Source organism: Lemur catta, chromosome 1 (assembly GCF_020740605.2).
Source record: "Lemur catta isolate mLemCat1 chromosome 1, mLemCat1.pri, whole genome shotgun sequence".
Taxonomy (NCBI): Eukaryota; Metazoa; Chordata; class Mammalia; order Primates; family Lemuridae; genus Lemur; species Lemur catta.
The window spans coordinates 96,535,011-96,549,123 of NC_059128.1; the positions used below are offsets into that span (position 1 = coordinate 96,535,011).

General features: G+C 46.3%; 2 protein-coding genes across 3 annotated transcripts in view; one reads left to right on the plus strand and one right to left on the minus strand.

Moving 5' to 3' along the window:
- Nucleotides 1–7,808, plus strand: part of MAP2K1 (mitogen-activated protein kinase kinase 1) — an 80,218-nt gene extending 72,410 nt beyond the window's left edge. Inside the window, exons 7-11 of the mRNA XM_045541436.1 lie at nt 2,013–2,214; nt 3,507–3,571; nt 5,518–5,579; nt 5,986–6,031; nt 6,759–7,808. Of these exons, the coding sequence (XP_045397392.1) occupies nt 2,013–2,214; nt 3,507–3,571; nt 5,518–5,579; nt 5,986–6,031; nt 6,759–6,872 (489 nt within the window). The 3' untranslated portion in view covers nt 6,873–7,808. The remainder of the gene's footprint in view (nt 1–2,012; nt 2,215–3,506; nt 3,572–5,517; nt 5,580–5,985; nt 6,032–6,758) is intronic.
- SNAPC5 (small nuclear RNA activating complex polypeptide 5) lies at nt 6,868–13,268 on the minus strand. Of its 2 annotated transcripts, XM_045541460.1 has the most exons (4): nt 13,131–13,268; nt 11,819–11,908; nt 10,322–10,456; nt 6,868–6,975 (listed from the first exon to the last, which is right to left on the minus strand). In XM_045541460.1, the coding sequence occupies exons 1-3, from the start codon at nt 13,218–13,220 to the stop codon at nt 10,340–10,342; spliced, it is 297 nt and encodes a 98-aa protein (XP_045397416.1). In that variant the 5' UTR covers nt 13,221–13,268; the 3' UTR covers nt 6,868–6,975; nt 10,322–10,339. The 2 variants fall into 2 exon arrangements, with proteins under 2 accessions (XP_045397416.1, XP_045397406.1); XM_045541450.1 differs by lacking the exon at nt 6,868–6,975 and having other exon boundaries at nt 9,736–10,456.
- Nucleotides 13,269–14,113: the final 845 nt, after the last annotated feature.

The window sequence follows — 14,113 nt, forward strand, 5'->3', positions numbered from 1 at the left end:
GTAAATAGCATGCCTGTCTCCCTGCTTTCCCAAGGCAGGAGCCTGAGCATTAACTTGAACCTCCCTTTTCGGCTCCTCATCCTTTCACCATCTTGTAGGCCCCAGTCCCTGAGAGTTTGCTCAGAATTCTCCAGCCTCTTTTCTCCTGCCTCACTACGTCTCCCAGACACCTACCCCTTCCTCTCACTGCAGCTTATCTGGTCCCCCGGCTGGGGACTCTGCTGTGCTTCAGCCAACACCCTGTCCTGGAGGGGGTCTTCCCTCCTGCCCCAACTCTACTGGCTCCCACTGCTACTAGAGCGCTGTGTGTGCCTGTCCCCACTCCATGGCAGCATCAGCATGTTCTCCTCCTTCCTCTGTATGATGAGCTTCTTAGGGACAGGGACTAGGCTGTAGGTGTCACTCTTGTCCCCAGGGTCTGGCATGGGGCCTGGCATGTGGTAGGTGTTCAGGGAATGTTTGGCAAGGGGGTGAATGGTTGACTAAATGGGTGGGTGCGCGGATAGCATGTCCTAAGAATGATTGGGAATGTGAGTCCGGGTGAGTGCTGAAGTGGGGCAGAGCAGACAGCATTTGAGTGGGTGGTGTCTTTATGGAGGTGGCAGGCAGGCAGCCCCGGATGGTGCCGGGACAGGGGCAGAGGCTCAGGAGATCTTAACATGTACAGCATGTTTTATGTGTTGTCTGTAAAAGCACTTTCACATCTTTGAAAGATCTCATTTGATCTATGTGGTTGTCCTGTGAAATAAAGATTATTGTTCCCATTTTAGAGTTGAGGAAATCTAGATTCAGGGAGGTTAAGTGACCTGCCTACGTAGCCTTGCTGAGCCAGGATTGAAAGCCAGCCTCCTCCTAGTCAGGCAGATGGCCTTTGCATCGCATGCCCTCACTTGCCTCTTCGCGAGGATTTGGCAGCTGTCCCTGCATCCCTGTGTGAAGGTCTATGTCCACATCCTTGTTCCTTCTTGCCCCCAACCCCATGGTGACTCCAGCCACTGTCAGCATCACTCACCTGGCACTGACCCACATCCCCACCCCCCTGCCCTCCAGTTACCCATGGTGGAACTCTCTTCCACTCTTTCCCTGTCACCTTCTCATTGCTTCTTCCCCAAATGTCTAATAACTGGGCAGCTGGCACCCTGGGCCACTTGACTGCCAACTCTCAAGTTCAAAATCAATTATCAGGCCCTGGGACTTACTGATCAAGGGTTTAATGGTTTGGGTTTTTGTGGTTATATGGTCAGTTCCCAAACAGTCCAGTGTTGGAGTTAGTGAAAAATCCTATGGGAGAAGTTGATTTAATCTCTACATAAATATACTATGGTTGGAATAGATATTTTTGTAGGGTTCTTGAAATACATGTGCTGTTCAAATAATGCTCAGTAAAAATAGTGTTTTGGTATAGCACTATATATTATACTTACTTCTCTTTGACTTCCCACCAATATCAGCTCATATTGGTAGAGCATTTGGCAACATGTAACATACATTTTCATTCGACTGACTTTTTTCAGGAACCCTAGTGGGTAGAGTTATGTCATTCTTAGTGTTATTGCCATCACCAGCACCCCATTTCATAGATGAGGAGGCTAAGACTCAGGATCTCATAGCTTATACATCCCAGACTTGGGACATGGACCCCAGGTCTCCTGACCCACTTTGTACCCACTGTACCACCTCATTCATGACCCACATTTCACAAGCTTCATGTTTCAGACTCAGGTGACAAAATGAACCTCTCATGCTAGGCTGTCCCTGGGCTGCCCTGCAAGACAGTGGCCAGGCTGGGCAAAGCTGGAACCACAGGCTGAAGTGGCAGCCAGGGCCCACCTGATTGGATGCTGTCAGTTCAGGGCAGGTTTGGGGGCAGGTGGGAGGCCAAATCTAACAGGTTAATCAAGCTCTTCAGACATGATGTGAGCTCTCAAGAGACAGAAGAGAAAGTGCGTTAGCAGACCCAGGGGTCCTGGTTAGTTCAAGTGGTTATAACTGTGTCTCTGTCTCTCTTGCAGCCAGAAAGACTCCAAGGGACTCATTACTCTGTGCAGTCGGACATCTGGAGCATGGGGCTCTCTCTGGTGGAGATGGCGGTTGGGAGGTATCCCATCCCTCCTCCAGATGCCAAGGAGCTGGAGCTGATGTTTGGATGCCACGTGGAGGGAGATGCAGCTGAGACCCCACCCAGGCCAAGAACCCCTGGGAGGCCCCTCAGCGGTCAGTGGCTTGGTGTGTCCCCACCTTGGACTGTGGGGGGTCCCTTACTATCAGGGGTTTTCTGGAGGGCTGATTCTCTATACATCCTACTAAGACTGATTCTCTGTCCCTGGATGCCAGGCTGGGACGGGGAAGCAGCAGGGGTCTCCAGATGGATACAGGAAATTATTGTTACTACCAACAGCTTCCTACCATTTGTTGAGTACCTATTATGTTCTAGGTACTGCACTTAGCACTTTATATACATTATCTGTGTTTTGTAAGTCATGACATTTTTGTTAGATTTTTTTTATTGAGATAAAGTCCACATAACACAAAATTCACATTGTAAAGTATATAGTTCAGTGGTTTTTAGTATATTTCTCCATATTGTGCAACCATCACCACTATCTCATTCTGGAATATTTTCATCACCCCAGAAAGAAATACCATCCCTACCTCTCAACTTCCCCCAGCCCCGTCCCCTGACAACCACTACTCTACTTTCTGTCTCCATGGATTTACCTGGCATTATCTAACTGTAGTAGCATTCCATCTGTGAACACTATTATCGTCTCCAATTTAGAGATGAGGAGACTGAGGCGCAGAGCACTTAGCTTGCGAAGGCCACGTATGCTTGCAAGTAGCCGAGTCTGACTCCTAAGGTGGTAATGCCGGCAGTTCCGCCTGCCTCTCTGCATGTGAATACTGTGAAGTAAGCCTGGTACTCAGGGAATGGTCTGACCTAGCTGTCATCTTTATATGTAGCTCCTGCCTGGAAGCCCCTGTCTGGCTGGGGAGACCTGGTCTTTACCTCCATGAGGTCCACATGGGCGAGGGCCCATTATGAGAGAAGAGCAGCGGGGCCAGGGATGGATGGTGCAGTCCGCTGCTGCAGGGGCTGGCCTGTGACTCTGGGATATGAAAGGAGGAAACTCAAGTTCAGAGAGAATTAAAGCTAAATCCTTTAGTTATTTAGTCATCTCATTTGCTGCTTTCTCAATATGAGGAAGGGCAGATGTAATTATTACCTATCTCTGCCTTACAGAACTCAAAACTTTGGCTCAGTGGTCAGGTGATTTGCCCAAGGTCACAAACCTAGGATTGTGGCAGAGCCCAGACTCTTTCCCTGGCCAGCTGACTCTGTGGACGTTGTGGGTCCCTTCAGTGTTCAAGCATTATATGTGGCTGTTCTGTTTATCTTCTGTGACCATGTTCTGGTCCCCGGGGTCCATGCCCAACCCCTTGCCTCATATTGACAAGTAATCTGTTTCTGAGAAATGTTTTCTTTTTTCTTTTTGTAAAATTTGTAGCATATGGAATGGACAGCCGACCTCCCATGGCAATTTTTGAGTTGTTGGATTACATAGTCAATGAGGTAAGTACTGCCTTGTTTCCTTGACCTTGGAATTTATTTGCTCCTTTTGACAAAATACCCATGGCTGGGTTGACTGGGAAACCTGTGAGTTGTTTCTACAGTTTGGACTCCAGCATGCTTGTGTTCTGGTGTGTGCATCATGCTTTTGGAATTGAGTGGCTGGTTTAGAAAAACTGCAGGAGTCCCTTCTCCAGGGACATCTTGAGGCAGCTCTGAGTTACTGTTCCTTTCCAAGACTCAGGAGCCTTCCAGCTTGCCCATCTACATTCTTGTGCCTTCATTCACCAAACTTTCTCTTGCACTTACAATGTGCTAAGCACTGTGGGGTGGCAGTAGGAGTGGGGCAGAGATCCAGCGATGGAAAAACAAAAGTCCTTAGTCTCAAAGACTGTTAGATTGTGTAGGGGAGGCAAGGCAGATGCATATATAACTGCAATATAGGGTTTTTGCTTGTAAGTGCCATTAAAAAGCTATGAACATAAAAACGAATTTAGAAATAGATTTGGAACGTGTTCACTGTAACTGTTTGAAAACAGATTACAAAATAGTATGTATACTGTGATCAATTCTTTTAAAAAAATCTATGCATGTATGTGCATATAAAGTCTGGAAAGTACTAAAATAATAGTGATTATTTCCGAGTGATGAAATTATAGGTAATTAAAAAAATTTTTTTTGCTTGTTTTTGGTTGGCTTTAATTATTATTTGTCAAATATAAATACCAGTATATTTAAATGAAAAAGGGATCAAGGAAGGAAGAGACTGACAAACATTCAACAAATTTGGGTTTGGGGAGTGGGAAGCTGTAGACAAGCACCAAGGTTGCTCGGAGGATAGGGCAGGGCTAGAGTAGGTGATCCACCCCAGTCTCTGCTAGCACATGGCCCCTCCCTTGCCTGGCTCCCTCCTGCTCAGAAGGGATGGACGCCACCTCTGGAGGCCAAGCTGTTGGCCTTCTCTCTCCCCTGAACTTTCCCTTCATCCCCCCAGCAGCAGGGACAGTCTGCAGGGCGGGGCTCGCTCTGGGCCACGGTTCCTAAGAGCTGGGATCTAGTTCTTGGCCTCCAGTCAGGCTGACAAGGCAGCCTTCAGAGAAGAGGGCTAGGCTGGGCTTTTTGGTAGGGGGTGTTAATGTTTCGTTTTTAATCTTGAATCCCCCGTTGATTTTGGGCTATACATCAGAGCAGTGGCATCTTGGACAGTGTCTGGGGGTCAGCTTCTCCCAAGGATGCTACATACAGCTTGCAGTGCAGGTCACATAAGTGGGCTCACATTTTCTGGAACTGTGTGGAACACCACGAGCCTTGTGCTCCAGGGCCTTATTCTGTGTAGTGCTGCATGATCACCATGGGAAAGCGAGAGCTGCTGCCAGTGTTCTCAGTCTCATGCCTGAAAACAGCCTCATTCTGGGAGTGTACAGGTAACATTCTTCTAGACTCAGCCCTCTGCCAGTTAGTGTTTTATTAACCTTTCTCTGCCTCTCCAGGGCTCAGGAAAAGGTTTTTTTTTTTATTTTTTTTTTGCTGGCTGGCTTCTGCAGGTGCTGTCAGGCCTGAAGCCTGAGCTATGCCTGGTGGTTTGCGAATCCCCCTAGCTGTTGCTGCTAGTATTGCTGGTTACATTTCCATGCCTCACTGAAGACACTGTAGAGTATCAGAGCTTGAAAGGGTCCCAGAGATCATTAGGCCCAACCTCCTCATCTCACAGAATAGTGAATGAGGCTCAGAGAGGAACAGAGAAGTGAGCAGTAAAACTCTACACTTGACTTCCCAACTCTGTGAGAGACAGTGGTTCCAACACGGTGACCCAGCAGCCAGCTGTTGGCCCCCACCACTGCCTTTGTCTGGATAAGGGTAGCACTGCCCAGCGGTAGGGGTGGGACGGGGAGAGGAGATGGCCTGAGTGCAGAGCCAGGCATTTCTCATGTCTTGACATGTGTTTGCAGCCTCCTCCAAAACTGCCCAGTGGAGTATTCAGTCTGGAATTTCAAGATTTTGTGAATAAATGGTAAGTCTTTGTCAGGCTCCCCACCCCATCTCTGAAAGCACCAGCTTTGCCTCTGCTGGGCACAGTTCCCCTCCCATCTGATTACCCCACGGCTGCCACCATAAGCCCTTCTCGCAGAGTGCCAAGGCTTATGTGTCTGACTACAGCAGTGGATAAAACAGCTACTGCTTTTGGCACTTGCTCTACGGGGACTGGCATATTAATTTTTAACCTCAGTTTAAATTGGCAAGATATTTATTAGCTTACTGTGGGCATGACATTGTACTCAGAACAGGAAGATGAATAAGGCTCAGGCACTCCTCCTCAGAGCCTGTAGTGTGTAGGGAGGACAGGCATGTAAACATAAGTAATTTGAGTTAGAACCAGTGCCAGGCAATAGCTCTCACATTATCTTTCTTCCTTTAAGCTTAATAAAAAACCCCGCGGAGAGAGCAGATTTGAAGCAACTCATGGTAAGTCCATTTATTCTTACAGTGCCGTATTCATTTGTTCTCCTGTCAGTCATCTGTCCAGTACTCCCTGAGCCCATGCCCTGCCCTGCCCACTGGAGTCCAGCCGAGCCTGGGGCTGCAGAATACCAAACATCATACTCCTCTGGCCTCCCGTCAGTTTAAAGGGAAAGCTGGGATGACCCTGCAGCCTGAGTGTGCGTGCCTGAGAGGAAGAGCCTGAGGGAGTCAAGGGAAAGAAAGAGCCAGCCTATCCCTTCATGGGGAGGGGCCTTTTACTAATACCAGCTGACTCACCTTCCGCTTGGCACCGTCCCAAGTCACTCTCCACCAGCCTCCTCTAGTTGGGTGGCTGGAGGAGTGGGAAAGTAATACTGTAAGTATCTGGACTTACATGCCTTAGCCTGTGCAGTGTAACATGCACTTAAGTCCACTGTTTCCTTTGTCCCTTCTAACAAGCCTGTGAGGCACTGAAAGCCGGGTTACTATCTCCATTTGTACACAAAAGCAGGCTCAGAGAAGTGATGACTTGCCCAAGGCCTCATAGCCAGTGTTAACTGGTGCAGCAGGTCTTTGGGCTTGCAAGCTGTCCCTGCTTTCCTGGCCCCACTGGTGCTCAAGGGCGGGTGCCGGGAGCTCCTTTCAAGTGCAGCACAAGCTCTTGACTCTTGGATCTTCCTTCTTGTTGGATTTTTAACACCACCTTCTCTCCCTGTTTCCTTGCATGCAGGTTCATGCTTTTATCAAGAGGTCGGATGCTGAGGAAGTAGATTTCGCAGGTTGGCTCTGCTCGACCATCGGCCTTAACCAGCCCAGCACACCAACTCACGCGGCTGGTGTCTAAGCATTTGGGAAGCAGCAAAGAACGAGTCCCCTGCCCAGTGGTGTGCCATGTTGCTTTCGGGCCTCTTTCCCATGCCTGTCTCCCATTCAGACATGCATTTCACCTATGACAAAGGATGAAAAACACAGCATGTGCCAAAATTCTACTCGTGTCATTTTTAATATTACTGTCTTTATTCTTATTACTATTGTTATTCCCCTAAGTGGATTGGCTTTGTGCTTGGGGCTATTTTTGTGTATCTTGATGATCAAAACATGTGCCAGGCTGAATTACAGTGAAATTTTGGTGACTGTGGATAGTCATTCTTACAACTGCACTGCTGTTCCCACTCCATGACTGACTGGCCACCTGTATTTTTGGGATTCTTTGACATTGGTGGTACTTCACTCTTGCCAGGCGTACTTCCTCTCTGTTTGAGTAGGAGGGAGCCTTGTGAGATCCTCCATAGGCAGTGCATGTGAAGCATGCTTTGCTGCTATGAAAATGAGCATCAGAAAGTGTACATCATGTTATTTTATTATTTTTTGCTTTTGATGTAGAATTCAGCAGTTTCCATCAAAATCTAGCCAGAGCCCTTCACTGCCATGATAGCCGGGGCTTTACCAGTCTGTCTACTGTGATGATTTGTAGACTTCTGGTTATATTTCTATATTTATTTTTAAATACACTTTGTGGGATATTTAGTGGTATATGTCTCTTTAAGTTTTGATTAGCGTTTCTAAAATGGTGGAGTTGTTTTGAATGTCACAAATCGATCAAGGCATTAAAATGTGTCAGATTTATCTTTCCCCATATCCAGTACCAATGCTATTGTAAACAACGTGTATAGTGCCTAAAAATTGTATGAAAATCCTTTTAACCATTTTATTCCAGATGTTTAACAAATCTAATCTCTTATTCTAATAAATATACTATGAAGTTAAAAAATGATGAAAGGTGTTTCTACTTCTGTGGTAGGCTTTTCAATTTCTCTAGTACACAGGAAAGCAAATGGTTTGGCCAAGCATTACTGTAGGGGGAAAGGTAAAGACAGGCAGGCAGGAGGCTGGTGCTTGGGACTAATGGGCTTCCTGTAATTTCAGTCTTTGGACCTGATCCAACTCTTCTCACCCAACACCTTTATCTGTGACTCTTCCAACCACCTTCCTGTGGACCTGTGAACAGATCCTGTCTATTCCTTCTTTCTCCTTGTACATGGGGAAAAGCAGCAGGTGGGAGTTGGGAACCCATCTGAGAAAAATCACAGAACATTTCTCATAACAAGGGCTGAGCTGAGGGCTTGCCTGCAGTTCCAGGCCGCCATGCTCACAGAAGGGCCTTGCTGGTGGCCAGCTGTGCCTGCCTGGTGGTGGAGCCTCTACCAGAGATGAGACAATCTCCTTTGCTACACTGAGCAATGGTTTCCCTTCTTTCACTACTTACACTTAACCACACCTTCCTGCAGAGTAGGAAATGTGCCTGGTGTTGGCTCTGTCATACCTGTGAGGGGGCAGTGAAGTCACAGAAAACAAAGCCATGTCCCCTTTGGTGCCCTTTCCTTCTCTGAAAAATGACTCTTGGAACTTTAGGTACACGTGAGGCTGCCTGGTCAGTACCTCTCTCCCCTCATTTTCTTCTTTGAAAGGGCAGGTTGTAGAAAAACCAAAGCCAACGTATGGATTTAAAAATAAAAGGCTGAGTTCATTTTTAGATAAAAAACAACTTGGGTATAAATAATCTCCTGAGTAAGTAATAGTTCTATTCTGGAGCTATCAGAGCTTGGGATATAGCTAGGATTCAGAAAACTGGTCAGTTTTACATATGCTGCTGCCTAACCTAGTCAATCTTTTTTTCTCTTGCAGTGAGGCCAACAGCTATTCTAAATCAGCAGGTGAGCTTGTATGTTTTCAACATATAAGCTGAGTCTTAAGACTCATCCCCTATGTCTTCTACTAACAGGATGCCACCACTATTGAGAATGTCTCACTAAAATGAGGAAACTGCATCCTTAGAAAAAAGTAATAGTATGACCTGGTGTCTAAAACCTGAATCTCACCACTTTTGTGCTTGGTATTTTTTTGAGAGGTGTTTTAAATTCTCTGTTCACATTCAAAGGTGCTATATTTTTAGAGTCAAAAGAATTTTTTCCAGTTTTTTATGAAGAATGGTCTTGTTTTCAAGAATGATATTCCCTGTATCAGTCTTGCAGTGTTTGAGCTCCCCATGCCAAATTCCTTCCTCAAACAACTTCTCTTACTGAGATACCAATAACAGTTGGACTTTTTAATATCTCATTAGCACCTTATAACCTGTGAAACTGCTAGAGCAGATGTGAATATTCTCATTTTACACATGGGAAAGAGTTGCAGAGTGGAAAGGGCAGGTGACCAGTTAGTGGTAGAGCTAGACTTCACAGCCAACTTTTCTAGCTCTTAAAACCCATGCTTATATTTTAAATTAGACCCCCCCAAAATGTATGCCTTGATGCTTTTTGTTCCAGAACTGTCTTCACATTGTGTGTTCTAAGGAACGTACTCATTTAAACTTCCTGTAAGAGTAGCTCAAAATAACTCTAATGAAATGTTGATTAACAAAAAATGTATCTGTTTTCTTCTGGAACAGTTACATAAGTTCTGTCTGAGGAGGTTCTTTGTGCTTGGTTTTTCTATTGCCTGTGCAGGAAAAATACTTATTTAACTGAATATTCAGTGGAAAAGGGACAGTATGCAGAAATGAATCTCAATTGCAAATACCAAGCCCAAGCATGGCACATTGCCTAAGGGCCAGAAATGGGTTTTACACCATCCTGCTGTGTGTCTGCCTCAGAAGGGGAACTACTGCTTTTCTCTGTTGGTATCTGGAAACCAGCAAGCTCCACGACAGCTATTTATCTGTAATTTATTTGTAAGTACATTTTACCAGTGATGTCTCAATTGAGATGTAATAACAGCCACAAGAAGCAGTCTATAATGGGCAGGGTGTTGCAATGCCTCTGAGAGGTGGCAACAGTTTGTGCTCTTAAGTGGCCCTCCCTCTTTCCCCTTGTCATCCTTCTCTCCTAGACTGTGGCCTAATTCTGCTCACAAGGGTTCAGTGGCATGCAAACAGCCCTTAACTGGTTTTTGTAAAAGAGGCATTGTTGACTAGAAAGACTGGCTTGTATTTAAACTCTGCCCTTTTTGCAAATGCCAAACTTTCTCAATATTTCAGAGGAAATTTTGTTTTCAATACAATTACTGAATCTGACCAGATTACAAAGCACCTCCCATGCTGCTCAATGCTAAGACACTGCATCTTTGATTTTCTGTCACAACATTCTGAAGCTTGTTATTGATAGAACCATTTTTACAACTATACATTCTCCTATAGTTTTTGCTTCCTTTGAAGCAGGCCATAGGCCCCATGGCAAATGATTTCTTTGAAGAGAGAGAATGAGCCTGAGACTTAGAAATTCAATTTGTATAACTAACCCTGGCTGTTTTCCCCTTTTAGGAGTCTGATTCTTCCTCCTCCTCTTCCTCCTCCTCTTCTGTCACACAGCTTCTTGTGCTCAACTCCAGTGCAGTTTGGTTGATTGATGCTTCATTGTCTACGTGCACCAGCATCTGCATTGGCCAAGGATGTTACAGATTAGTAGGAAGGATACTGGCCTCAAAACAGCAAATCCCTAAAACTGTTTTAAAATCAAATCTCAATGCATATCCATCCCCAATCTTTATGACTAAGGGGTAGGGCCACTTTCCTGTTTCCTCAAATTCTACCCCCTGCCCTGTTGTCAAAATGGGGGAAGAATAAATGTGCCAGATTTACTAGAATCGTTACCTGATTTATAAACATTCTTATAGAAAGCTCTGACATAAGAACTGTGCCAACTTGGATGTACTACTTTGTAATGGTGGGGTGTTTTTTGTTTGTTGGTTTTTTGAGATGGTGTCTCACTAAATCACCCAGGCTAGTTTTGGACTCGGGCTTAAGCGGGACTACAGATGTCACTATGCCTGGCTAATTTATCTTTTTAAAAACAGGGTCTTGCTATGTTGCATAGACCGGTCTTGAACTTGTGGCCTCAACAATCCTCCCAAGTAGCTGGTATTACAAGTGTGAGCCACTGCACTGGGCTGTAATGGTTTTAAATGCCTTAACACACAGTATCTGGGAGAACTGCTCAAATACAGTGTATTCAGAAACATGTTTTTATTGACTTGAAGGCATTTGGTAAGAGATAGGTATGATGAAGATTGGAACTCACCTTTAGCACCGAGTTTTGTAGTTGAAGCCACACCCTCTTTCCAATCTCAAAGTTACTTATTCACAAAGCAGCAAGAATTTTGACATATCCCTACACCAATCTCCACACTCTCCCTGGGTTCATCTGAGAAACTAGAGATAATGGATGACTAGAAGGGTGGAGGCAATATATTAGTAAATTAATCAAAATATACAGCCAGGCGCGGTGGCTCACGCCTGTAATCCTAGCCCTCTGGGAGGCCGAGGCGGGTGGAACACTCGAGGTCAGGAGTTCGAGACCAGCCTGAGCAAGAGCGAGACCCCGTCTCTACTAAAAATAGAAATTATCTGGCCAACTAAAAATATACATAGAAAAAATTAGCCGGGCATGGTGGCACATGCCTGTAGTCCTAGCTACTCGGGAGGCTGAGGCAGGAGGATCGCTTAAGCCCAGGAGTTTGAGGTTGCTGTGAGCTAGGCTGACGCCACGGCACTCACTCTAGCCCGGGCAACAGAGTGAGACTCTGTCTCAAAAAAAAAAAATATATAACCAGCTGATGGAGAGGTAGACTGTTCCCTGCCTAAAAGAGTAATGTAGAGTAGATGGCTTATTAAACTAGAAAATTCACCTCCCTGAGTCCTTTTGGCTAAGTAATGTGATTTATAATAATTTTTGACCACCTAAACACCAAAGCAGTGCAGAGCATTCTCTCCCTAGGTCTGCACTTTTTTAAGCTTACATCTTGTGACTGTTCAGGTGCAGGTTGAGAAGACAGCTTCTCATCCCCTCTTCTTGAAATAATCATTGATTGCAGGGCCAGTTCTTCAACCTGGAAAAGAAAAGTTGAGGATGCTGTCCTTACTATTTCACTGGGCTACTGATGTGGGTCAACTGCTGGGCATGCTGTAAAAGGCTGGCATCACAAGAGGGAGTGAAAACAGTATCTCTCTGCTGCTCTAGAGGGAAGGGGAAACTGGGCTCTTAAGCTTTCTCTGCTTTTTAAAGAGATTAACAAAGAAAGATTCCAACCCCTTTCCCCTGGGCTGTATAGGTGTTCTGGCCAAGCCATGGCTTTCACTCCCCCAGACCTCCAGACTTAGCTGGGGGAGAAAACACAAGTGTGCCATTTAAAAAACCAGGTGTCATCTTCTGACTCCACAGAGGGCTGCATTCCCTAGGCCTGAGTTTATCTACTCAGTAATGAGAACGGGAAGGCAGCAAGAAAAGAAAATGGAGGTGTTTCCTGAAGCATAAGGAAATCTGGGCTTTGGAGGTGGTCATCGACACACACTCAGTAGGTACTTGTAGGGGTACTGTGGCAATATTGGGACATAAATGTGGGCCATTATAACTGACCGGATGGAAAATGCTTATTATTTTGATATATGACAACTGTACGATGTTAGTTTACAAAGGAATTTCGTAATCCTTATCTCATATGGACTTAAAGATCATAATCATCTCGCAGAGGCCAAATTGAGCACAGGTGGGCCTAAATCACTACTCCTCAAAGTCCTGGAGTCAGTAACAGAAGAGCTACTGAGAATTCCTAGGCTTTGGGACAAGTCTGTATTCCCAGGGCTTGAGTGTCTTCCGTCGCGCAGCAGGATGTGAGAGTCTTTTCTAGTTTTGCAATACTACAGCCAATTCAAGCGCCAATACAAACTAGTAAACAGTAGCTCAAGAGGGGGCTCAGGAGGACGAGGCCGGTGGGTACGGAGGGTCTAGCAGAGCCTTTGGGAGGGGGCACTTCCTCAGTGTGCGGTCTATGGGCCATCAGCATTTACGGAGAGAGCGGGGTGGGATGAGACTGTACTTGCCAGATTCCTGGGCCTCTGCCTAGACCTGCAAGGTCAAGATTCTAAGACGGGTGGCACCTAGTAATGGCAAAGCAAACTCCTCAGGTGCTTCAGGCACAGGAGTCTGTAAACCAGTAGCTCAGCGCCAGATGAGGAAGAGAACTGGCAGTAGCAGGTAGGTGCCGTAGAGGCCCGGGCTCGGGAGAGATGGCGCGGGAGGAATGGAAGGACGGGTGGGGGCCACGGAGTCACCTTGAGGCGGTTGAGCTGGTCGTGCAAGGCCGCTTTCAGTCGCAGTAAAGTTTCCTCCTCCTTACGCAGCTCCTGAAGCCGGCTCAGCATCGTCCCTAGTCACGCTGCCGCCCTCACCTCCGCGCGGCCGTCCGCCGGGCGCTCGGTGATGACGCAATCACCACCGACACCACCCCCGGAAACCGAGCCGGGGGGCGGGGCTGGCGGCCATGTTGGGGAAGCGGCGGCTGCGCTTCCTTACGGTGCCCGCTGTCGCCTCGCATCTCCGCGAGGGCTCCTAGCCTTGGCAAGTGACTAAACATCTTGACTCGTAATGATCAGGATTCCCAACGCACAGGACGTTGGAACCGTAAACCTGGAGATGTCTTGGGATTGGACAAGTTAGTCCTATAACTTAAATCGGCACAGTAAAAGTGGCCAAATGACTCAGTGAGCAATACTCGCCGCCGTATCCCACACCTGATGTGCTGTTCCAAGTGGCTACCTTTTAAATACGCAACACCTGCGGGTGTATTTGAAGGCAGGGACCAAAACCACCAGCATCTAGCACAAAGCTGAGGTGCAGAAATCCGCCTGTTACAGAGGATTGTGCAGGCTAGAATCCCCAGCGGACTCTAAAGGGGTAAGGTAGTGCAAACTAAGCAACTAAAACTAAAGAACATTAAATAAGGTAAAGTCGTGTTAAAAAATTACAGCAGGAAATGGTGCCCTTATGGGCCAGAAAACAGATTTGGCCCTAGAGATGGAGGATCATAGATCACCTTGGCTGTAAACTTTAGTGAGATTGTCAATGGGAAGCTACTGTAAAAATCCAGACACAAAACAGGTCCCTGACAGAAGATAGAGCAGGGGAAGTTAATTTTTGGGCGGTGAGACAGATCAGTTTACAAGCTTGGTGTGGTGGGGGTAGGGGTGAACCCACTTTAAAGCAGTTTTGGATACCTGTAAATAAAACTAAAACATGCACATGGTTTCAAAAAATG

Bases quoted from the DNA above. Each gene is read 5' to 3' on its own strand.
- SNAPC5 (XM_045541460.1), bottom strand. From the start codon at position 13,220: ATGCTGAGCCGGCTTCAGGAGCTGCGTAAGGAGGAGGAAACTTTACTG. The intron at 11,909-13,130 runs GTGACTCCGTGG...TTTCTTTTCCAG, and splicing joins ACCAGCTCAACCGCCTCAAG to GTTGAAGAACTGGCCCTGCA. The intron at 10,457-11,818 runs GTAAGCTTAAAA...TGGCCAATGCAG, and splicing joins CACCTGAACAGTCACAAGAT to ATGCTGGTGCACGTAGACAA.